The sequence below is a fragment of the Phodopus roborovskii genome, unplaced genomic scaffold (assembly GCF_943737965.1).
Source record: "Phodopus roborovskii unplaced genomic scaffold, PHOROB, whole genome shotgun sequence".
In the NCBI taxonomy this organism is placed as follows: domain Eukaryota; kingdom Metazoa; phylum Chordata; class Mammalia; order Rodentia; family Cricetidae; genus Phodopus; species Phodopus roborovskii.
In genome coordinates, this window is record NW_026126548.1 from 1,720,220 (window position 1) to 1,744,592 (window position 24,373).

At 40.7% G+C, this 24,373-nt stretch overlaps 1 protein-coding gene across 1 annotated transcript in view; it reads right to left on the bottom strand.

The window, feature by feature from the left end:
- Positions 1-24,373, bottom strand: part of Eml6 (EMAP like 6) — a 314,487-nt gene that overhangs the window by 40,287 nt on the left and 249,827 nt on the right. Inside the window, exons 21-27 of the mRNA XM_051200701.1 lie at positions 21,884-22,025; positions 19,121-19,273; positions 18,660-18,791; positions 9,563-9,651; positions 7,950-8,126; positions 2,370-2,571; positions 2,125-2,251 (exon numbers count right to left, since the gene is read on the bottom strand). Coding sequence (XP_051056658.1) covers positions 2,125-2,251; positions 2,370-2,571; positions 7,950-8,126; positions 9,563-9,651; positions 18,660-18,791; positions 19,121-19,273; positions 21,884-22,025 — 1,022 coding nt within the window. The remainder of the gene's footprint in view (positions 1-2,124; positions 2,252-2,369; positions 2,572-7,949; positions 8,127-9,562; positions 9,652-18,659; positions 18,792-19,120; positions 19,274-21,883; positions 22,026-24,373) is intronic.

Below are 24,373 nucleotides of genomic sequence, written 5' to 3' on the forward strand. Positions count from 1 at the left end.
TAATTCTACAAAGTAACTTTTTTCCTGTTTTTTTAAAAAAAATAAAGGTTCAATTCAGTGTGCCAAATATATAACAACAACTCTTCAATCTGGAAAAATAAAGAAAATAATGTGTGTTCACAAATTTTAATCTTAAAATGGAAAACTGTTAACCTCCCCATATTCCATCTCATACTAAACTGGATGCCTTTTTATAGAGCTATACAAAGAGGTAATAAGACAAGGGGTGGTTGTATGATATGTGGGCCTCACCTGAAATCAAACATGGAACCATGGAGTTGGGATGGTGGTTACATGGCTGTATTGTAGTGATGAGTCTAAATTTCAGTGTGGCATACAACTGAGTTTTAAATAAACCAACGTGAACACCCTTGGAATAATGGCAAGCAAATTTCCATTCATGATGGAATGTGAAATTGGAGAGGCTAGATACTTTATTTTTAAAAAGATTTAACTCAGACCAAATGCCTTTCTTGGGTAGATCAGTTAAGTGGGGCAGGCCTATTCATGCATTCCATGTATGTGTTTCTTTGTTCAGCTCTTAGAATCAAGTCTTTTAATGTTGTTTTCTCTTTGTAGTCACTTTAAGAAAAAGAAACAATATTTTAAAAAATAATATATTTTTATCTTATATACATTGGCGTTTGTCTTCACGTATGTCTGTGTGAGGGTGTCAGATCCCCTGAAACTGGAGTTACAGACAGATGTGAGCTGCCATGCAGGTGTCAGGAATTGAACCCAGGTCCTCTAGAAGAGCAGCTAGTGCTCTTAACCACTGAGCCATCTCTCCAGCTCAAGAAACTATATTTTTCAAATCATTATAGAAAAATCCATTGTTTAAGCAAAAGAAAACTTACCCTTTGCATTATAACAAGTAATAAGGACTCAAAGGTGGAGAATTAACATGTAACTTGTAATAAAGATTTAAGAGGAGAATTAGGATTTTTCTGCCTTAGCATCCACTTCACCAATAACACACCCACCACTCAGCAAGCTAACCCAAAACCTCTCACTGAACCAAAGTAAGAGGTCGGATCTAACCCTGTGTAAGCAAGAAACAAGCTTGTCACACAGCTTCACTAGACAGAAGGCTATATCAAAAGCAAAACCAGTATACAGTGTGGTGTTGAGTTGGCCCCTATCATTCAGCCTCCCTCAAGGAAAAGACACCACCGAGAACCGTTCAAACATTTGTCAGTCTGGGTCAGATCTTCAGATTCTAGTTTTTATTCAATATTTACACTTCCCAAATAGGAGCATAGTCAATTATGTAATTATGAGCTTACATTTTAAAATTATACAATGTTTGGCAATTTCTCTTGTCAATACTTAAAACTGAAGATCAGAAAGGTACAAAATAGCAGTAGCAGTCCACTATCAAATGGGTCAGGTCTACAAACTCTAGCCCCTGCATAGGGGCATGAGAGATCACAGTAAGAGAAAGCACATCAAGTCACAGAGTACCACAAGGTGAAATGGAAGGTGATTTCCACCACTTCACCAATGTCCCCGAACCCACTTCAAAAGCCTGCCCTCACACTCTGTCTTGTTAGTCATGCATTCAGGGGCTATTAAGACTCTTCCTGCTCCCTCCCCTAGGTGAGGGAAACCCAGTCCAGCCAAATTTCTTTTTCTTTTTTTTTTTAATTTGATTTTATTAACTTTTTCCCCCTCATTTATTTTTATATACTGACCACAGTTTCCCTTCTCTCCTCTCCTCCTGTTCCCTCCCCTGGACTCCCATCTACTCCCCATCCATTCCTCCTCTAGTCTCCATTCAGAGAGGGGCAGGACTCCCATGGGCTTGAATAAAGCATGCACATCAAGTTGAGGTAGGACAGAGCTCCTCCCCCTGCATCAAGGCTGGGCGAGGTAATCTAGCACAGGGAACAGGTTTCCAAAAGCCATCAGCCAAATTTCTTACTTATCCAAGCCATACACCATAGTGAATAACTCTAGGCTTGTGCTGAGGGTATTGGGCAATTTCCTTAACTTAAGTCTGTGTATAGGTTAAAACTCTAGGCAGATAATTAAAGTCTCACTTTGGTATAAATTCAGGGGCAAAGAAATGTACTCTGGTTCAATTAGGTTTGTTGTCAGGTACAACAAATGCAAACACCATACCTTTCTTCCATGGACACCTCTTTTAGCTGCTGGTGTGGTTTGGTGCCTTCCATTTCCCTGATGCTCACAGCATAGATCTTGGTGGTATACTCAATGGCCTTCTCTCTAGCAACATCACTGTCATAGCCTCAAACAACAGAATGAGATTGGGGTATGAGTTGGTTTTCAGGTTTTGTGTGTGTGTGGGGGGGAAGGACCACAAAGGTGCTATCATAATGGAAGGGACATGGCTGATTGGGGCTCACCTCCATCTTCCTCCGCATCTGTATCTGACTCTTCACTATCAACTAGCTTGCTTTCCTGGGTTCCCACAAATTCCCTGGTCCAGATCATCAAGGCTGTGTCAGCACCTCCTACCGTGAGCAACACAGAGTCATTGTGCAGCCACCTTACGTTAGTGACGTGTGCGCTGTGCCCCACATACTTCTTGTATCTTGCATGCTGTCCCTGTAAATAAAGCCAGAAGCTGGCAGTTAACAGTCAGAAGCCTATTATTCCTGTTACTTTTCCTGTAATAAAACAGTTCAAAGCAGCAATTTTGCTAGTATTATGAGAATGCATGTTCCATGAAGGCAGGGCTGGTATCCCTGTAATACAATGTTTGGCCTATACTAGGGCTTCAATACATGTTTTTGAGGTGCATTTGGGAATTAAGGACAGAAGGGAGCAAGGAACCTCAAGTAATGTCTAAAACAAATGCCCCAGCAATTCTTCCATGGACACTGGAAAGCAGAAACAACCTGAAGAACTCATGTAAAGGCAAAGCAAGTTCCTTTCCACTAGACAAATCTAAGTAAATAAAATCCAGTTCTCAAGTCATTACTGGAAGCTTTTGGAGTGGGGTTCCCAGGCTGCACCAATATATCAGCAGGTGTTGAGGGGTAGAGGGTGGGGGGTGCCTGTGGCTGTCCCCAGCGTTGTCCTGACAAGTGCTGGGAAGCCAGCATTGGCACCAGGAAGAGCTTCCATTCTGGGTTCATGAAACATAGAAAGCTCTGATGGAAGCCACTTAAACAGGCAGTTTTTCCATCCTCTCAGAGGTCCCAGGCAATCCCTAATGCAACGCGGTAAGCCACATGAACAGGAGCCAGCCAGTAAAACATTAGTACAAAAGAAGGGCTTTGGACTAGTGTGCTGGGAAACCTGAAATAGTAGACACATGGCAGGAAACAGGGACAGCTCTCTGGGATCTGCTGATCTCTCTGATCCTTTCCTGTCACTCAGAAACTACCCAGTTCTCAACAAATCTCCAAGTGTAGGTATAGCAGGGGAGCAAATAGGCAGGCAGTATCAAGGCTTCCAGCTCTCTGTGTGCCAAGATCTAATTCCCCTTCTGGCCTCTGAGGGCACCTGCACTCTTGTACACATACCAACCCACTCACATCCATAATACACGTCTTTCAAAAAACAGCAAAAATAAATCTAAAAAAAAAAAAAAAAAAAAAAAAAAAAAAAAAAAGAAAAAGAAAAAGAAGAAAAGTAAAATAAACAAAAGGCCTGAACAGACATTTCTGCAAAGAAGGCTTGTGACTATAAAAGTGAATACAATAGGCATTTGTTTGCCAAGTGAAAAATAATGCCTGGAAGATATGTTTAGGGAAAAAACAATGGATAAAATGACCAAGAAGACAACTGAAGATATAATAGCTAACCAATGAAGATTGCATTTAGACACAGAAAGAATGTTTTGTGGCAGGAATAAGAACTCCATGCATCATCTCTCTGAAGCAGGGTTTCATTATATAGCCCAGGCTTACCTCACACTTAGGATGCTTCTATGCCAGCGTATCAAGCGCTGGGATTACAGACATACAACACTGCATCTGAATTTGGTGTCTCTATTTTTATTTATTTATTTATTTATTTATTTATTTATTTATTTATTTAATGTATGTATGTTTTTAAGATAAGAGCTTCTCTGTGTAGCCTTGGCTGTCCTGGGAACTTGCAATGTAGACCAGGCTGGCCTTGAACTAAGAGATCCACCTGCCTCTGCCTCCTGAGTGCTGGGATTAAAGGTGTGCACCACCAGACGTGACTCTGTTGTCTCATTTTATAACTCATTAACTCTGTCAGACCAGTGCTGCACACTTATAAACTTCAGACTTACTTCTGTACAGCTCCTCTCTCCACACATAGGGAAGTAGGGCTCTGCTGTGTTTGCAAGGAGGGCACATTCAGTTAACAGTGAATTTTCTCAAGAGTATAGTTGTTGGAGGAGCAACTTTACTCAGCTGCATAGTATTCCCACTTGGGTAAGGGAAGTGACCTAGAAAAGCTAGATTAAAAAAATTGGGAGAGCTTGGTATGGTTGTTGAGACCTGTAATACCAATACTTGGAAGGCAGAAGCAGGAAGAACAAGTCAATTCAAGGCCAGCTTGATGTAGATGGGCTGTGGGGTGAGATTAGAGAAGGCTTACTAGCTAAGAGTGCCTCCTGCTCCCATGTTAGGCACTCAAACAACATTTACTCCAGTTCGAGGGGATCCAAGGCCTCTTTCTGGACTCTGAGGGCACTTTATTCATATAGATGCAAAATTTTTAAAATAGTAAAAATAAACCACAGAGAAAGACAGACAGACAGACACAGAAACACAGACACATATACAGACACACACAGAGGAGGGGGGACAACAAAGGACCTGAACAGAAATTTCTGTAAAAACAAAAATAAAACAAATAAACAAAATACGGACATAGAAATGGGAAATGGGGGTATGAAAAGTCATCCAACCCCACTTACCAGGGGAATGCAAATTGAAACCGTAATGAGATATCACCACATATGTTAGGACAACTGGTACCCAGAAGACAAAAGAACAAGTGTTTGAGAGGGTGTGGAGGAAAAGGGACACTGATGTAAATGCTAAGATACATTGGTACAGCAATATGGAAAGCAGCGTGAAGGTTCCTCAAAATTTTACAAATGTAAACCACTGTGTTCTTTTGCTGTTTCTCCAGCTCCAATCTTTTAAGGTTGTGGAAACTGAACACAGTACTTTCGAGTGTCAGCCAAGCACTGCACCACTGATCCATTTCAGATTCATGTCTGTTGATCTGAGTTCCTTATATGTTTTAGTTACTCTTTATCAGACACTGTGAATGTTTTCTCTCTTTGGTGGCTGATTTTTCATTTCATTGATCATTTCCATTGTTGTGCATAGTATTTTTAGTTTAGTGTAATCTCACTGGTTTATTTCTCCCCCTTTTTGTTATTTTGCTGTTGGTGTAAGATCTAAGATCCTACTCTGGAACTTTGTAAGCCTGAAGGGCACAGTTTCAGATAACTTCTCCAGGCATCCCACCTGGTCAGTTTGGAAAAAAAGATGATGAATTTCCTACAACAAGAGTAAAAACAATAGGGTTTCAGCTAAGTATTTCCCAGCCCTATTAAAGCCAAGGTATCACACCTTTTTTTTTAAATTGTTCTAAAAGCAATTTCATTTTAAAATGAAGAAGAGTGGAGGGCTGAGGAGATGGCTTAGTTAATAAAATGCCTTCCACTCAAGCATGAGGACTTGAGTTTGGATCCCCAATACCCATGTAAAAACACCTGGTTATGGTTATGTAGTCTGTAACTTTATTCCTGGAGCTTCCAATTTAGGGAGGTAGCCAGTCAGTAAGCTCTAGGCCTAGGGAGAGACCTTGTCCCAAAAAATAAAGTAGAGGGCTGGAGAGATGTCTCAACAATTGAGAGCACTGACTGCACTTCCAGAGGACCCAGGTTTGATTCTCAGCACCCATATGGTGGCTCACAATGTATATAACTCTAATTCCAAGGACACTTATGGTGCATAGACATATATGCAGAGAAAACACCCATGCACATAGTTTTTTAAAAATTACTAAAAAACAAGAAAGTACTAGAGGAAGACATCCAACATGGACATCTGGTCTTCATACATAAGCATGTACATATGCATTCACACTTATGACACATACATATAAAAAGTAAAAAGTAGAAGAATCAGGGAGAAGAGCTACTGAGAATTGAACTCTAATCAAATAGAAAAGGCTAGCAGGTGAGGCGAAGTAATGAATGGGCCATTGGGTGAAGGCATTAGAATGTGAGATGGACAGTAATGTCTGCATTAGACATGGCATTAGAAAAGGCTCCTGACAGTGATGATGTGACCAGGTCTAACAAAAGAGAAGAAAAACAAAAAAACATCCAAAAGACCCAGAGTAGGTACTGAAGGAGCATGTCTGCTTGATTTTAGTTTTACATAAACCGGAATACTGAGGGAAAAACAAGAAAAGTAGAGGGAATGAAAAAAGACCTCTCAGGATAGATAGTATAATAACACAGAATTTACTTATTTCCTCTATCAAAGAGAATGTCCCTCAAACCAGGAGGGGTGAGCCAGCCTATTTGCATGGTTATATGAACAATCAAATGTGACCACAAAGAATGCTACACCTAGGAATTAGAAAGGTGTCATCAGACATAGGAAGGCTGCTCCAGGACTAACAAGTAGGCACTGGGAAATGTTGATTCATGAGCTGATGCAATCTGGCTGGATGAGGTGTTCAACAAGGGATTTGGAGTGGCAGGATCCTCTTCTGTTGGGTGGGTCATTAGGAGAAACTGGGGACGACAGAGACAAAACAAACTTGACTTTCAGCTTTATGTTTACAATATATTTTTTATTGTATATTTGCTTTGAGACATATAGTCCTGGCTGATCTCAAACTTGCTATGTAACCAATGCTGGCTGTAAGCCCCTCATCCCGTGCCTGCCTTCCAAGTGCAGAGTTACAGCATGTGGTCTAGGCTGTCTGATTTCACCAAGTATTTTAATGATGTCTTGGAAAAGGCTGCAGTATTGTATAGCTAGATAGTTTTAAATATCTGTTATCAGTTACAGAATTGAAACAGGTTGACATGTGCAATGGACATTGATCAGTGTATCTAGCATCAGTGTTTGACTGTTAATCTCTTTCTATGATTTAGAAATAAGAATGTAAGACCAAGATGGCATGGTTTAAGCCATCTTGAAGGCATTTGGAAGATGTGGCTATGATAGACAAGCTAAGCTTGGTATAGATATAAACACTAAAACTAGAGTTCAGAAACTAGGTTCTGTAAGTACAGGGTGGGAACACGGACACTTCTGAGAATGATAGCTATATGTATGATTTTAGCTCAACTGGTGACATTTTAATTTTATTCAATGAAACTGTAATATCAAAACCAAGAAGCTAACAGTCTGGCTGTCCCATGAGCTAGTCAGGTTTTATCTGAAGAACTGGTTTAGCTATAGGCAGCTGGAGAAGGAACTGATAACATTAGCATAGAGGGAGAGGCAGCTACAAACCATGGCACATGGGAAAAGGTTGAAGGAATTGGAGATGCCCAGATGGGGAGATGAGCCTACAGGGTACAACATTCCTACATACAAAGGCTGTTAGAGAACTGGGAATATGTCTCAATGATCAAGAGGCAGAGTGCAGGCTACCAACAGGAGCTTAGCTCAGGTCAAGGAATGCTTGTTAACAACAGAAGCTGCTTAAAGACAACTGTGCTGCTTTGAGGGACAGCAAGTTCCTGGTCTCTGGACCTATGCCAGAACAAGTCAGAAAGGCCGAGTGTGAGGTGTAAAGATGATGCCTGATTCACAGTTCATACGAGTAGGGTTTGTGGGACCTCTGTGTCATGAGAATTTCACTTAAGTCATTTCCTTACAAGCAGTACCAGGGAGGTTTCTACACAGCATTACAAAAGTAATAAATATCACTCCTGACTGCATGTGCATTCAAATAAAAAATATCCACTCAAGTGTAACAGATTGATTAAGGGTAACTAATGAAACATGCAACATTACCTTGACTGGATATGAAAAAAGCTTAACAAAACCAAAATCATCCCCAGTGGCTAAGAGGGAGCCATCTTTAGTAAGACTGGCAGCATTGACATCAGTCACATCACTATGTGCTGGCCAGATTCCTTCACAGGTGGATCCCAGGACACAAGTCCATGTGTCCCATTCTATCTTCTCAATCTGCAGGAGGATAAAAGAGTGTGAGCACTTTGTATAGCCTCATTTCTTTTTGTTTTATTTAAGAGAAGTGAATTTTCAAATGAGTAGCTTTCCAAATGACAAGCTTTCCAAAGGCAGGCATTTGTGTTGGGCACTGAGCTCCAATTCTTAGTTGCCATTATTGTTGTTGTTCTTTTTTTGTGAGACAGGGTTTCAGTCTGTAACCCAAGCTGGCCTTGAACTCTCAGCCTCCCAAGTGCAAGATTATTGGGCACAAGCATTGTATCCAGCAACTGAATGGCATATTTAAAATAGTATTGTCATTTCTCAATTAACCAATACTACAGTCAAATATACTCAAATTATTTTCTTTCTAGACTAAAAGCATACTTTGGAATTTTGGAATCCTGACCACAATAAAGTTTTAATTAATTAGATTTTTAATCACTGTATAGCCTATGAACTAGATCAGCTATTTTCAGTCCAGGACTGACACCTTATGCTGGATCATTCTTTGCTGTGGGTAACAGTCTGTGCAGGTAGCCATGTTTAACAGCAATACTGGCCCTCACCCCTTAGATTCCAGCATTTCCCTTCTCCATGGACATGAATAAATGTTCCTGAGGGCAAACAATTACTGGGCTAGTAGATTTTTAAAAAGTGAGTCAGGGTATGTGGGGATGGGGGTCGGTACTCTCCTTCCACTCTTTGGTGGCTGAGGATTGAACTATTATGGCCAGCCTTAGCAGCAGGTACCAGGCTCTAAGTTTCTCATAGGTTTGATCTCAATTATTAAAAAATTACACATGGGGCAAAGGGCACAAGGAAAACATGGGGAAAAGAAAAGAGTTTGACACTGGACTGGTCAGAGTTCTGTTTCAGAAAGTATCTTACATTACAATTACTACAAATAAACACTGAGAAAATATTTTTTAAAATTACATTTATAAAAAATTGCACAAAATGACATGATAAATGGAAAAGGCGGTATGTACTATCCAGTTTGTTAGCATATTCAGTATCCTCAGGAAAGAAGACTGAGCACAATGCCATCACCATGTTAGTGACACAGTCAGTCCTTGTTCTTGAAAATTAGGAAAACTAATTAATGGTTTACAGTTAAGAAATTAAAAATCTAAAGGTAGACAGTGACCTGTGTTCAGATTAATAGATTTAGATTAATAGATTTAGAAAGCATATTTTTCCAACCAATGCAAAATATCTTTTTTAAAATATATAATTTATTTTTATTTTATACGCATTGGTGTTTTGCCTGCATGCATGTCTCTGTGAGGGTGTCAGAAGTCCTGAAACTGGAGTTACAGACAGGTATGAGCTGCCATGTGGGTGCTGGGAATTGAACCCAGGACCTCTGTAAGAAAAGTCAGTGCTCTGAACTGCTGAGCCATCTCTCCAGCCCCCAAATATCTTTTAAAACCTGTATATAGGACTGTTACCTCTGAGGGCCTTATTATATGTCTTCTGCCTCTTGGAGCTTCAAAGAAAAGTTGTTCTTTGGCACCTGAATTAACTTGCAATAATTTCCCTGTTATGGTAAAAATAAGAGAGTGAGCATTTATTATTTTGTTATAAAATTCTAAGCATGGTTGCCACAGTATTCATTTTCATTAGTCTCACGAATTGCATTAAATATAAGTTATATTATTTCAAAAAAACACATAAATATCAACACACTAATGCCCAAAGCTCTAATTTAAAAAGATGGACCTCATAACATTTGACCTTAAGTGTCTGTCAAATTACTCAAGGATTGAGGCTGGTCTTTTGTTCAGCAGCACTAAAATGAGCAATGATTTCCCAAACCCTGTCAAGATAAAAATTTTTACTTCTTTACCCCACGGCTGTCTACTGTGTTGATGAAATAAAGGCAAAGTGTTCTGGAACACAAAATGAGATTCTTGTGAGAACTGCATTTGCTTACTTCTAATTCTAAATTTGCCTTTAAAACAAACTATAAATACTGACCCTCCTGACCTTGTCTTAGCTGAAGACTTCAAAAGGAGAAAGAGTTGATCCTCAAACAAAATGTCGAGCAACTGGCTTTTCAGCTATCAGGATATACAACTATGGTCTCATTCACTGTGGCTGATGTTGAAAAAGATTCAACTTCTAAATCCTCCTCCTACAAAAGCAGCAGTCCTTCATGAATGGAAAGTTCATTTGTTGGAGTATGGTGTCTACTTTTTTTTTTTTTTTTTTTTTTTTTGCAATGGAAAATTTCAATGGGACTTGGACATGAGAATACAGGTCCGGCTCCCACAGCTATGAACTCACTTGACTCACAACCCTTTGTTGACTGCCTCAACCCAGATACCAGGCATTTTATCTGTAAACAATTTACATAAAGAGCTATTTCCCACTTCCCCCACAACTGTGTATCCAGGAGCTTTGATATGCTCTTGGGTAAAAACAATACCCAAAGATTTTTTTTTTTTTTTGCTTCACATGCTATCTGTGACATTTATTACTTGGTCTGAAACCTAAAGAAGGTGGGTAGGTGTTTCCAAGTGATTATAATTAAGAAACAAGGTTCTCCAGGCTCTTTACTGCTGGTCTAATAGTTTCTAATTTGGTAAGGTATCACATGACTGCCTAGGCACTGGGGACTGAAGGGATCTGAAAGAGGGGCCTCTGAGACAGACATATTTTGCAGATTTTATGACTAAACATGTACAAATGAACAAAAGCAAAGAAAGAAATGAGGGGAATTTAGGTGATTGCTTGCTGTTCCGCAGCAGGAAGTGAGCAATCATTACTTTTTTAATGAACTAAATATATCTACAAAGAAAGTATGTTATTAGGATTTTCAAAAATGATTGTAAAATATGTGGGAAACAGATGAAAAGTTTCAGGCAAGGCATTTTATGAATGCAGCAATTTCTTGATGACTCTTGAATTAGAAGGTACTAGAAACCTCAGCATTCTAAATCTCACATCCTCAAAATAACTCTCTTTACTAACTACACTTTTAAAGATCATATTTCACAATTGAATACTGAGATATCTAGGTGAGAAATGGACTGCAAGGGTGTTAGAGACTCAAGGGAGACAAACACAAGAAGAACCACACAATACCAGACACTCTTCTTTGAGAATCACCTGGACTCAAGCAAGTTTAACTATGGGGACAGAAGCTGACCCAAGAGGGCCCAGGCCCACACTGGGCTAAGAGATCAAAATTGTCTCTTCCAGAAAGTTGGCATTGAGTGGGTGCCCAGCTGGGATGAGATGCAGATTTTGGAGCGGAAAGTGACATTAGAGGGCAACTGAGACTGGACAGTGTGCAATTGAGTTGGGATGGTGATGGGAGATGCCATTATGTATATATGTTTCTCATACTGGTTAATGAATAAAGCACTGTTGGCCAATAGGAGAGGAAGAAAGGAGGGACTAGGAGACAAGGAGGAAAGAGGAAATAGTAAGGAGGAGTCAGCATGGAGAGACTGGGGAGACCAGACGCCTGCCCCACTCCCCTGTAGGTGAAACCACGTGGGAATACATAGAAATGGGTTAATAATTAAGACAGAGCTAGCCGATAAGAAACAAGAAACAGGCCAACAGAATTATATCAAATACAGTCTCTGTGTGTTATTTGGGGCTGGCGTGGCAGCGGCGGGACAAGACTAGGTGGCGGGCAGAAAAACCATACTCCTTACATATGGCGCCCATGTAGCTAATAAGAACTTCCACTTAAAATTTAACAAAAGCTTAAAAAAGGGTTTTAGAAACAAAAGAACAGAGACAAGCGAGGTTTCTTGGTAGCAGCATTTTTCTCGGTTGGACTCTGCTTTGCGAGAGACAAGCAGATATTCGCGCGGCTCCTTTAAGGGAGGATTTCTGACTCAGCATAAGCAGCAAAAAACTGCATGGCTTTTTAAGAAGCACTGCTAACAATTTCTTGGTGTATATGAGAGCTGGTGGTGGCAGTGACCACATCTCCAGGCCTGCAGCATGCTGCTGGGTGGCAGCTTAGACCAAGGTGGTGAACACAGCTCTCACTGCTGGCAGTAAACTGCGGCTAACACAGCTATGATTGTCATTTCAGCAATGTTGTTGTTTACCAGATAAAAGACTCGTGGCCAGAAAAAGATAAAGATTTACAGTAAAGACAGATTCATACTAAGAAAAACCTCTAAAGGTTTACAGTGTGTTTTAAAAAATACGTAGGCTTGGGGAAAAAAATGGTTTTAAAAAGACAGAGAACAGCTGGGTATGGCGGCACATGCCTTTAATTCCAGCACTTGAGAGACAGAGGCAAGCAGATCTTGTGATTTCAAAGTAAACCTGGTTTGCTGAGTAAATCCAGGACAGATAAAAGTTACACAGAGATACTCTGTTTCAAAAAATGAAGAAATAGAAGAAAGAGAGTAATAATAAAGCCACTTAAAGATGGAAAGCTCAGAGAGAATCTGGATACTGTATGGTATTATAATATTGTCTTTGTATTGTTTGACTACTGAGTAAACAACAACTGTTGAAGGAAATGCTGCTAGATTAATTCAATTTATATATTTTAAAAATGATTTGACTTCAAAATTTAAGTTCAAGGACAAGTTACTGGGGAAAAGGATTTCTATTTTTGTTTCCACAGAAAATAAAAAGCTGTGGATTCCTTCCCGACTAATGTGGTTTGATCAAGCCAGACCCCCTGAAACAGTGTTCCTGGTGATCCAACATTCAAAACAGCTTGAACAAAGCAGCCTTGCAGACTACAGCCAGGATTTCTTCATCTTGTTAGGATTCCCCCCCATGACAGCGCCCCCTTTCAGCAGGAAGTAGTTTGGAAAGAACGACGCCCAAATTCCCAAATATTGTTTATAAATGTTTGGGGTTGGTTATAAATGGTTAATGATCACAACCAATATTTTTAAAGGTAAAAAGGGGATTATGGTATAGATATGAATACTTTGTTTTGAATAGATTTTCATTTAGTGATACAATTTAAGGTCAATGTTGTGATGTGTATATTCTCCTTTTGTTTAGGTTTATGTTTATATAGCTCATTTAAAAATGTAATGTATAATTTAGTACAGATTTTAGATAGTTACCTATAATAGTAAAAACTTATAGCTAGGTGAGTTAGGTTTTCTAGATATATAGATATGCATTTGAGATAGATAGGAATTCTTCAAACCTTTCAAAGACCTACAGAATATGGCATTTAAAATAGTTTAGGGTTTTTCTTGACAGTGAGACATAACTGCTCCTGGCAACGCCACCTGCATCAGAAAGGAAGATGGACCTTGAAGAAACGCGTTATGGAGTTTGCTTTCAAATGGCAAGACTAGCCATTTGGACAAGATACTGCTCTTGTCTGGATTGTTTGACATTATGCTGTATAAACTGGACATGCAGGACCCACAGAAAAGTGACTGCTGATTCAAGATGGACATTGCTACAGAGCTCCTGCTTCATGGAAGAGTCTGCCAGATAGTCTGTAGGACACAGAGAAAAATGACTGACAAACTGCCAAGAAGAAAGTTTAAAGTTTCCTAATTTGCTGAAGAGTCTGCTAGACACACTATGGCCTATGGGCTGAAGATGGAAGATTACAGAAGAACTTCTGGTGACTGACCAGGCAAGATGTCTCTGTCTTTTCTAGAGTTTATATACTATCCTTCTGTGGTCTTTAAGGGAGTTGAAGACAAATAGTTATGGTTATAGTTTTCCTTAGTTAGGATTAAAGATAAGTTACATATAGGACTTTAGACTCACAAAGATAGGATAGATGATAAAATATGTCTTTAAATCTTACTAAATGTTAATGGACTAAATATTATTAACTGTGATTTTTATTTGATAACTGTTGTGTGATATATTTTGTTATGTTAAGGTTAAAACCCTTCTTTTTATTTAGACAGAAAAGAGGAGATGATGGGAGATGCCATTATGTATATATGTTTCTCATACTGGTTAATGAATAAAGCACTGTTGGCCAATAGGAAAGGAAGATAGGAAGGACTAGGAGACAAGCAGGAAAGAGGAAGTAATAAGGAGGGGTCAACATGGAGAGTCTGGAGAAGGCAGAACCACTCTCATTGGTAAGACCATGTGGAAATACATAGAAATGGGTTAATACTTAAGACCAAGCTAGCCAATAAGAAACAAGTAACTGGCCAACAGAATTATATCTAATACAGAGTCTCTGTGTGTTAATTGAGGCTGGAGCAGTGGCGGGACAAGACCAGGAGGCAGGTGGAAAAAGCCTACTCCTTACAGGAAGGTTTGTGTTTACAGGGGGCAAAGTTACACACAAGCAACTGGTGTGATCAGCTGTCCCAAGCAAGAAAGGAGAGTAACTTCTTGGTTCATTTCTCAGTTTTCAGTTCTCTCTCTCTCTCTCTCTCTCTCTCTCTCTCTCTCTCTCTCTCTGAAATAGGATTAGGAAAAAGAAAAGCAAAATGAAAAAAACCAAAAAAAAAAAAAAAAAAAAAAAAAAAAACCAAAACAAAACAAAACCAAACCCTGTGTAGTCCTGGCTGTCCTGGAACTCTTTCTGTAGACTAGGCTGGCCTTGAACTCACAGAGATCTGCCTGCCTCTTCTAAGAAGGCAGGGATTGAAGGTGTGTGCTACAATGCCTGGCCTATAGTGCATTCTTAAAGCCAGGTCTTTAGGTATTGCTTCCTGCTGTTGGAGGCTATGAAGCATTCTAGACATTTCCAATGAACTCGTCATCCATCATTATTTTCAAATCTCAGCTAGTTTGAGTGGGTTTCTGTCCCTTGAAAGACAGATTATAAACTAAAAACAACTATTTTGTTTAAGGAAGCCATAGTTATGGGTATGTGTTTTCTCCCTTCTTTTAATTATTACATGGTAGAAATAGTTAGGTTACCATCTTTTCTCTCTTTCTGTCTACTATGCATTCTCTTTCTTTGCTTTCTCTTCCCAAGTACACACACACACACACACACACACACACACACACACACACACACACACACAGAAATCTGAGGATATGGAGCAGAAGAAAAACAAAAAAAGTCTGTACCATCTATATATGATTGTTCCCAAATAATAGAAACTGATTTTTTCCCAGAATTCACATTTTTATCACTAGAAAAGTCTGCTCACAGAGAAAAATAAATAAATAAAACAAAAAAAACCTCTTCTCACAGCTAAGGAGAGATAGCCAATCATACCCAGCAAAAGCCACATGTGTTGGCCCAGTTAGAATGATTTCAGAATTGTAGTACGTGGATCAAAATGCCAGGCCATTTGAAGTGAAAATAGAAATGAAATGTGTTGTGAAGGCTCCAACTGATGATTGGCTAAAGACCATACAGTCCCACTGCTTTCAGAAATGAATTTTATTATCTACCCCAAATCCCGTGCTTTGCCTCTCTCCATGTATTCTTTTATCTGGTATTCCATGTATGAACCTTCATTTGGGGAACTGATGTTCTTGCAAAAGCAAATGAGCCTGCAGTTGCCATGGTCACGAAGTCTGCTGAGGCTGAGGCTATGTCTGCACCTACCCACCCCTGCTGAGCCAGCTGGCTCTAGCAGATGCTTCCACTGTTTCTGATAAACAAACCCCTGCATCTAAATTTCTCTCTTTACCCCTTCCATGCTCTCAAGGCCTCTGCTGTAAAAAGCTAGGCTAGTCTTGATGGAGCATGGCACATTCCAGAGATGTAGCATTTTGGGATCTGGAATATCTGGATGACAGATAGTTGACAGCTGATGGGACTATAGTTAAACTAGGCAAAAGACATGGGTGCACCTGTTCCCAGTCTCAAGATGGTTTAGACTTTAAAAACACAAGTTTTCTACTATGCTCTTAAGCATAGGGACCACCAGGTCTGACACCTTCTCCTGATTGAAGGCCCTTTTAGAAAGTGCATTCAGTTGGTTCTTCAAAAACCCTGGCCTTTTCCTCCTCTTATTCAGAGTGAGTGCCTCCACAGTCCTAGGGGTTGGCCTTGGGTGGAATAGAGGACAGTAGGTACCACCTCTCCCCACCTGGTGATGTCTCCAGTCTGAGCCACTTTACATGGACTAAGCCCTCCCCTACTCCTTAGTAACAACTCTATCCTGGCTACAAACATCTTGCGTTTTCTGTCCTGGCCTTTTCTTCTTCAGTGTTCAGCATTCGATAAGGCCTACACGCTTGCGAAAACAAAATGAACCCAGCTCTCCAAATGTAAACACAAAATACAGTGTGACACCACCTTGTGTCTGTTAAGATAGTTACTAGCCAAACAGAAAATTCAAGTATTAAGAAGGGTGTGAGTGGCTGGAACCCTTGTGTACTGCTGCTGTTTAGAAGGCAAAGTGGTGCAGTTTCCATGAGGAACACTGCAAAGTTTTCTCAAAAACATTGCCAACAGACCTAACTACCTCTACCCCTGGGTATGTACCCAGGCATAGATGACAGGGGCTTGGAAGGACACGTGTGCACTCAGATTCACTGCAGCATTGTTCACAATAGCTAGTGAATGTACACCAGGCAACCAGGTGTGTATCAATTGGCAAGCAAAACGTGGAACAGACACGTAGTCAGCTATCACCTGCCTTGGGAAGGGGATTCAGAGGTAGGCCACAACATGGGAGGACAACATGTGGAGGAAAATGAGCTGGTAACAAATACACAACACTGGGATTTTACTAAGATGAGGTGCATAGAGAAGTCAGTTCCAAAAGGCAGGACATGGGCAGCTCTAGGAACTTACAGGAGAGCTATTATTTGTTGGGTATAAAGTTCTAGTCCTGTTTTCTGTTTTCTTTCTCTTTTTCTTTTTCAGGACAGGAATTCTAGTCCTACAAGATGAAGTGAGTTCTGGAGGTAGATAATGATAATGGCCACACAACAATGAGAATATACTCCATGATTGACCTGGATATTTAATAATGGTAAAATGTTTTATCTGTTTTCCATTTAAAATCTCTCAAATCAAAACTTCATATATCACATTTGTCTGTTGGCTCTTCACTTCCAAAGTAAAATACTGGTAGGTGATGGCCGAGGGGTATTCCACACCTTATGTCACGTGCTGTGGCTGTGTGTGTGGTGGATTAGAATAGTCATCTAACCCTATCACACATAGGGAGAAGTTTATAAAACAGTAGAGCAGAGAATATAAAAGAGTAGATCATGAGAGGAAGCTGACCCCACTCCCTCCTTGGCCTCACCAACACTAGGTGAGTCAAGTGGCAACACTCAGGCCTGACCACAAATTCCATCTCATACCCCCGCTTCTCTGCCTGTTTGGCATGGCCCTGACCTAAACACCAGGGATTTATCTGATTTCCCTCTGCCCTCGTTCGGACTGGCACCTCTTACAATAAGTCACATGTTTTCCTTCCCACCTACTGTACAAAAACTCCTGAAGGCCATAAAACTCAAATAAAGTTCAGATTACAGTGCTGTAAATTCAGACAAAGTTAAACAGCTGCCAGGCCCAGTTTATGACAATTTCAAAAAATACTTGAAATGAGGCATCCTATAGTCTCACAGAACCTCTTCCTGGCTCAGACATTGCCAGCTTTCTCTGACTTTTATTAGTTGCTTTGGGGAATGTTCCACTCAAAATAACCAGGAGCTCCCTGATGCCTCCAGCACAGAGTTCTGTGTGAACTAGCATGGCAGAAGGTCCTGTTGGCCCTGTCCTGGTCGGACTCTCCAGACTCTCTTCCTCCACTGCTCAGCCAAGCAGTACTCACTACTTCTTAGTCACCCCCTGGCCCTTCCACCTTCTTAGCTCTGCACAGTGAGTTCCTTTGGCCCAGGACACCTTCCTTTGCTTGCTGGTGACCCATGTCTATGATGGTATCTTGGATTTCCCTTGGAGCTCTCTCAGAAGACACACTGCAGACAGATTTTTTTGCAAAGGAGGATCCTGCCCACTCCTAAGTGCTTTCCGGGCTAACATGAATCAAGTCTCTAGGATCCAATGGTAAGTCCCTATATAGCACTTATAGTCTGCCCCAATACTGATATGGCCCATTCTGAGCCTCCTCACTACTTCCTCTAGGACTCACAACTTCTCACCCCATGTCAGCATTATCATGTATTTCAGAACAGGTCCTCCCTAAATTATAACTTTCACAGAAAACAGGAGCCATGCCTTACTTCTAGATCCACATTTTCTGTCTTAAGACTTTGCAAATGGCAGATGCTAGATGGACAAATCTTCATGGTTTTGTGGAAGTAACTTGGAGGAGGCAAAGGGGGGCTAGGCACTTTGAGAGCAAAGACAAATTCAGGTGAGCTGAACATAGATTTCTGTGTTCACTGACAGATAAACATTTCTTGAGACTTCAGAGACTGAACTCCTGGAGATAGAGTCTTGGTCAGGAAGGCTGAATATAAAGGCAAGAACAGATCATATGAAACCCAACTCAGGGCATCACATGTTTTCTTCATCTTAAGCCCCGATGGCTTCAATTAATAACAACCTTGACAGAATAGGAAAAACACTCAGAACATTAAGAGCTCCTGGGCTGTCGGGTTAGTCTCATATGCTGCCATGGGCCCTCCTCTTCCTGTTCAATTTCAGATTTATCTTAAAACCACAGCCTACTTTACCTCTAGAGTCCCAGTCAATGTGTGTGATGTAGCTGGAAGCTCCTTTACAGATGCCAACCCTCTTGCTTGTAAGTACGTTGTAAATATCCACGAAGTTATCATGGGATGCCACTGCAAGGTATTTTCCTGTGTCTATAGAGACAAGTTTACAGTAAACAACAACACACTTGATGTAGGAATTCACCTCTAGGAACTTAAGATTTTGAAGTGGGAGAAAGGTCAAAGAAACTTTTAGAACAGTCCATTATTAAAAAAAAAAAAAGTACTGTCTCGATTGCTATTTTTAAAGGTATCTATTACCATCTTCACCTTTTGATTTTTTTTTTTGGACAGGGTTTCTCTGTGTAACAGTCCTGGCTGTCCTGTAGCTCACTCTGTAGACCACGAACTCACAGAGATTTGCCTGCCTCTGCCTCATGAAGGCTGGGATTAAATGCATACATTACCACTGCCTGGCTCACCTTTTGAAAATTTAATGTCAGAGATCATTTCTTTTCTGTGATGGAAGGAGACCATGTCTTCCACAGTATCAGCATTCACCACCAAGAAACTTCCATCATTCAAGCCAACTGCTAAGGCTTTCCCATCAGGGGAGAAAGCACAGCATCTTCCTCCTACATAAGGATCCAAGAAAATCAAAGTTGAGCACTTTGCTGTTGAGCAAAGCAGATGGAGACATGGGAGTAATGTGGATGTTCATGTGTGACTGAGTCTTTAGTACTACTCAGATGGGAATTAAAATTTCACAATTTGGAGATTAGTGAGATAGTTCTGAGGGTAAAAGCATTTTATATACAAGCCTGATGCCCTGAGTTTGAACCTGAGAACCCATGATAGAAGGAGAACACAAACTTCCCAAAATTATCTCAAGTCTTCATGTGTATGTGTGTACATATGACATAATAAATACATATTTTTAAATCTGTGCAAAATATCAAAATTTAAACCCACATACTATCAAAATCATACTTTTAGAGTTGGAGAAATGACTCAAAGGTTAGGAGCACTCATTGCTCTTGCAGAGGACCTCAGTTTGGTTCCCAACTCCCACATCAGTTGGCTTCAGGGAGTCAGACACTTTCTTATGTACACTGTCATACAGATACACATAATTAAAAAATAAATCTTAAAAATAAAATTTTAATTTTCATAGGTTTATTTATTCATTTCTTTATCTTGGAGTATCTGGGCCTTTTAAGGTAGGTGGGTACAAGAGAAGGCTAGTGGATAACATTATCGTCTGAGAAAAGAGGAAACATTCAAGAACATGAGTTCTCCAACAAAATTTCTAGAAACCATTTTTGGGGAATCATGACTGAAATACACATTTGTTTATTTGGAAAACCCCTCATAATTTTAATTTCTCCATTTTGTGGATCATACTGCACAAACAAGTGGTAACTGCTGGTTGTCACCACCCTGTCCGTCCATGCTGCCTTGTGTAGAGGCAGCTCAGTCTAGATTCTGTAGGGATCCATGCCTGTGCTGACAGATGTTAAAAGTTGTATTCATACTAGTAACTTTGAATTGGCTTATGTAAACAATATCTCCATTCATTTGTCCACTTAATCCTTATTCACCTGCTGAGTCAGTCATGCTGCTGGCAGTGAGACAATACAAAGACTATCTTGCCCTAGGGAGCATCATCAGGGTGGGGTAAACCACACTTACTGCACAAACTGGGCCATGTTTCAGGGTGAAAGGAGAGATGTTAATAATTATACCAAGATAGCAAGAGAAACTGGGTTGAACTATCATTTAAGGGCAATAGTTGCTCTTTTGAACAAATTTTTAACTTAGGGATGAGGTTAAAAATTGACTAGCTTCCACAACAAGGTCCTAGTTTCGTTTCACCAATGCAAGTTAGTGAGCAAGATGATTCTATTGTCCAGAGCATGGCTTTGGACTTGGTTGAAATTCTTGCTCCATCATCTACTAGGTTCCCTGGTAGGTATCCAGGGAAAAGTGAGGCAATGTGGAGAGGTAGTGACAACCAGGGCACAGGTTGTTCTGTGAGGCCACCATTCTGCAATGTACATCCAGTTTCACTATTAGTTAGATGACATTTGTCTCCATTTCTGAACCTGGAAAAGATGAGAATGATAGATAGCCTGGTTCACTGGGTCTCTGCAGAGTAAAAGTGATGTGTAGCTTGGTCTCTAGCTCACAACTGTTACTACCAGCTCTATGCTTGCATTTCGCAAGATTCCTTTAGACTCTCCCCCATCTGCAGAATGATTAAGCACAAATGCCGAAGGGCCAGGACTCAAGCTCAGCCTTTCCTGCCTTAAGAATTTTTGTGACCATGAAGCTCAGTTCCCAAGAAAGCAGTCCAAGCAGTGGGTCTGAGCTGAACTTCCATGGTCCCTTGTTCCTGTGGGATCGCCATTCCACCCTTCATCCATTTTCACCTGTCTGAGTACATTGTGTCAGGAGCTCCCTGGCCTCTTGGTGTCTGTGTGGGTTTGGTCAAGATGGAGCATGGTAAGACTAGAAGGTGGAGGACTAGAAGGCTAGAATGTTCACTCCTATGGCCTCCTCTGCAAAGCCCATCTCACACATTTCTCACTCCCCATTCCACCAACCACTTTGTCCTTTTGTCTTTTCAAGTCCAGGCCTGGCAATGGCACCTGCAGTTACTAATGGCAGAGCACTGCACTATTCCTGGTCATTTCAACCCTATTCACCCCTTTATAAAGAGTCCTATTTTTAGATTCCTCTCAAATTACCCAAGTAAGCAGGCCAGCTGCTGCTGGGACTCCTTTCAAATTTCATGTTCTCTGTGGGATCCTTCAGACCTGGCATATAGAGCCACTCAAGAAGCCTTTGCTGAGCTGACTCCTCCTGCTGAACCTACTGTGTACAGATGTCCAACACACATTAATGATGTCAACTATTTTTGTCTATCATGTTGTTAGTCATAGCGATAATAGTAGTTTTCTTCATTCAGCTCTCAATGGGGAAGGATACAGCCCCAGGTGGCCAGCACCTGTGCAGTACAAACAAAGTGAACGTTGCTGGGGCAATTTGAGAGCCAAACAGCCTCTGGAAAATCTTTGTGCTCTTAGTTTTAACTTCATGGTCAACTCTGAATTTCCTTGCTTAGGATATTTTTGGGGTGTGTAAAAGGTACTCTTATTCCACAGTAGTTGATGAATGAGTGAGTCCAATATAGTCTGTTGCATGTAGACAGATTCCTTTGTACGTGAAGAGATATTGTGTACCTTTTTTAAGTTTCCGTACTGCCAGCATCCGGTGCTGGGAGGATAATTCCCAGATCCGAAGGGTTTTGTCATCGCTCACTGTTGCACAGATAGGCAGGAGAGGATGTGCTGCCAGTCCCCACACTTCCCCTTCCATGTGTCCCTGTGGGAGAGGAAATAGGGCAAAGTAAACTCATGCTTTCTGGCAAGACTGTCTTCAACTCATGCATCTTTAGGCTGAGTGTGCCTCAGACACATGAACAAATAATTTCCTTGAGCCAAGAGGGCTGCACTAATCCATCTCTTATGGGTGTTTATAATACAATCACTCTTTTAGAAAGGAAAAAAAATATATAGATTAGTGTGGAAGACATTTTTCTGTGTGGCAACAAATATCCAGGTAGGTTGTAAAATTCCTACCCTTTCCCTTGTTTTGGGTGCATGATTATCTACACAGTGTGTTTGTGTTTGGCCAGAGGTTACCAGTTCTTAATTGCTTTTCTCTTTAACCTTTGGGAAAAAAACGGGGGCTCCTCAGTGATTTAGTTAGGTTGGCTGATCAATGAGCTCCAGGGAACCACCGGTCTCTTCCCAGCTACAGCCTTGGAGTTTTAGATGCATGCCACTACATTTTTTACTCTTTTTAAGTGGGTCCTGAGGATCCCAATTCAGGGCCTCATGCTTGCATAGCAAGTACCTTAACCACTGAGATCTCCCTGGATCCGTATCCTGCTTTAACTGCTGAAACACACTATGTAAACACACTGTGGTGAAACAACTTGATCACAGAGACATCAACAATTGCCTTTGGTGAAAACATACTCTAAGGTGTAGATGTCAACCATTATTGTCATGGAATAGACAGCACCATGCTTGTTCATACAACTTTAGTCTTTCAAGTTCAGTGGACGTGGTTCTCCTGCCCCCTTACTAGGATTGAACCTAGGGCCTCATATACGCAACTTTAAACGTTCTATCACTGATCTGAAGGGTGCATTTAGTCTTGATGAAAAGAAATAAAGCTAAATTTTGACTCAGAAAGTCATAGGTGCAGCTCAGATTCAGTATTTGTTCATAAACGTGTTTGCCTATGTGCTAATAGTACTCACCAGTAAGCTGAAAGCTGTGTAATAACACACACAGAAGCAATTCCATAACCCATATCTTATCACAAACAAACACTCTTACTGACTTAGAAACAGTAATTGAGATAAAACAGTGGTGGTGGTGGTACATGTCTTTAATCCCAAAACTCGGGAGGCAGGGGTAAGTAAATCTCTGTGAGTTCAACACTAGCCTGGTCTACAGAGCAAGTTCCAGGAACTACACAGAGAAATCCCATCTAAAACAAAACAAAACAACAACAAAAATAAAACCAAATCTCAGTATTTTAACTATCAACATTTAACATGAAGAAAAAAATAATTTATCCCTCAATATAGTAGCATAGAGAAGAGATTAGTACCATCCTGTAATAAACAGATCACTAACTAAGCTGAACTGGAATCCAGATGCAGAGAGGGAGGAGTGATAAGAAAATGGGTCAAGACCAGGCTAAAGAAACCCACAGAGACAGCTGACCTGAACAAGGGGGAGCTAATGGACCCCTGGGAAACCAGCATTGAACCAATTCAGACTCCCTGAACATGGGTCTCAGAACGTCTGGGCAGTCTAAGGGACCTCTGATAGTGGAACCAGGATGTATACCTGGTGCACAAAAGGACTTTGGGAACATATTCCCCATGGAAGGATACTTACTCCCTTAACCTAGAGGCAGGAGTGGGGGGGGGCGCTAGTCCCTACTCCAAATGACTTGACAGATTTTGTTGATCCCTCCTGGAAGGCATCACCCTCCCTGTGGAGTTGGGGGGTGGATGGGAATGGGATGGAAAACATTTAATTTTCAAACATTTTCAAACTTTTGAGGGTTAAAATATGCTTTTCCATAATATTAACTAAGTTGTGACCAGAAAGAGTGAAAAATTAGTCTGCAAGGGACCAAGAGAAGCAAAGACATGGAGAACAAAGGGCTGCCTCTAACATGGCTCCCACAGGGCCTGCACAGTGAGACATAGGGGTTTCAGGTTTATTTTAATCAGATTTCTAAAAGAAGGTTTAATGTATCTGTTATCTATCTTGTTTGTTTTAGTACACACATTATTTTTAAATTTTTTTTTAAAATTTAACTTTATTTTATATGCTTTGGTGTTTTGCCATAGGTGTCAGATCCTCTGGAACCAGAGTTCCAGACAGTTGTGAGCTGCCATGTGGGTGCTGGGAATTAAACCCAAGTCTCCTAGAAGAATAGCTGATTCTCTTAACTACCAATCCATCTCTCCAGCCCTCATACATATCATTTTTAAAAAGCCTTTGTTCACCTCCTTCCCTACCCCCTCTTTCTGATTCCCCTTTGAACTTTCTTTTCCATTCAATTCCCTTCCTCAATCCATTTCCCACCCCTCCCCCTCAGTGACTACCTTATGTGTTTCATAGGCTACAGCCCCATGGCCA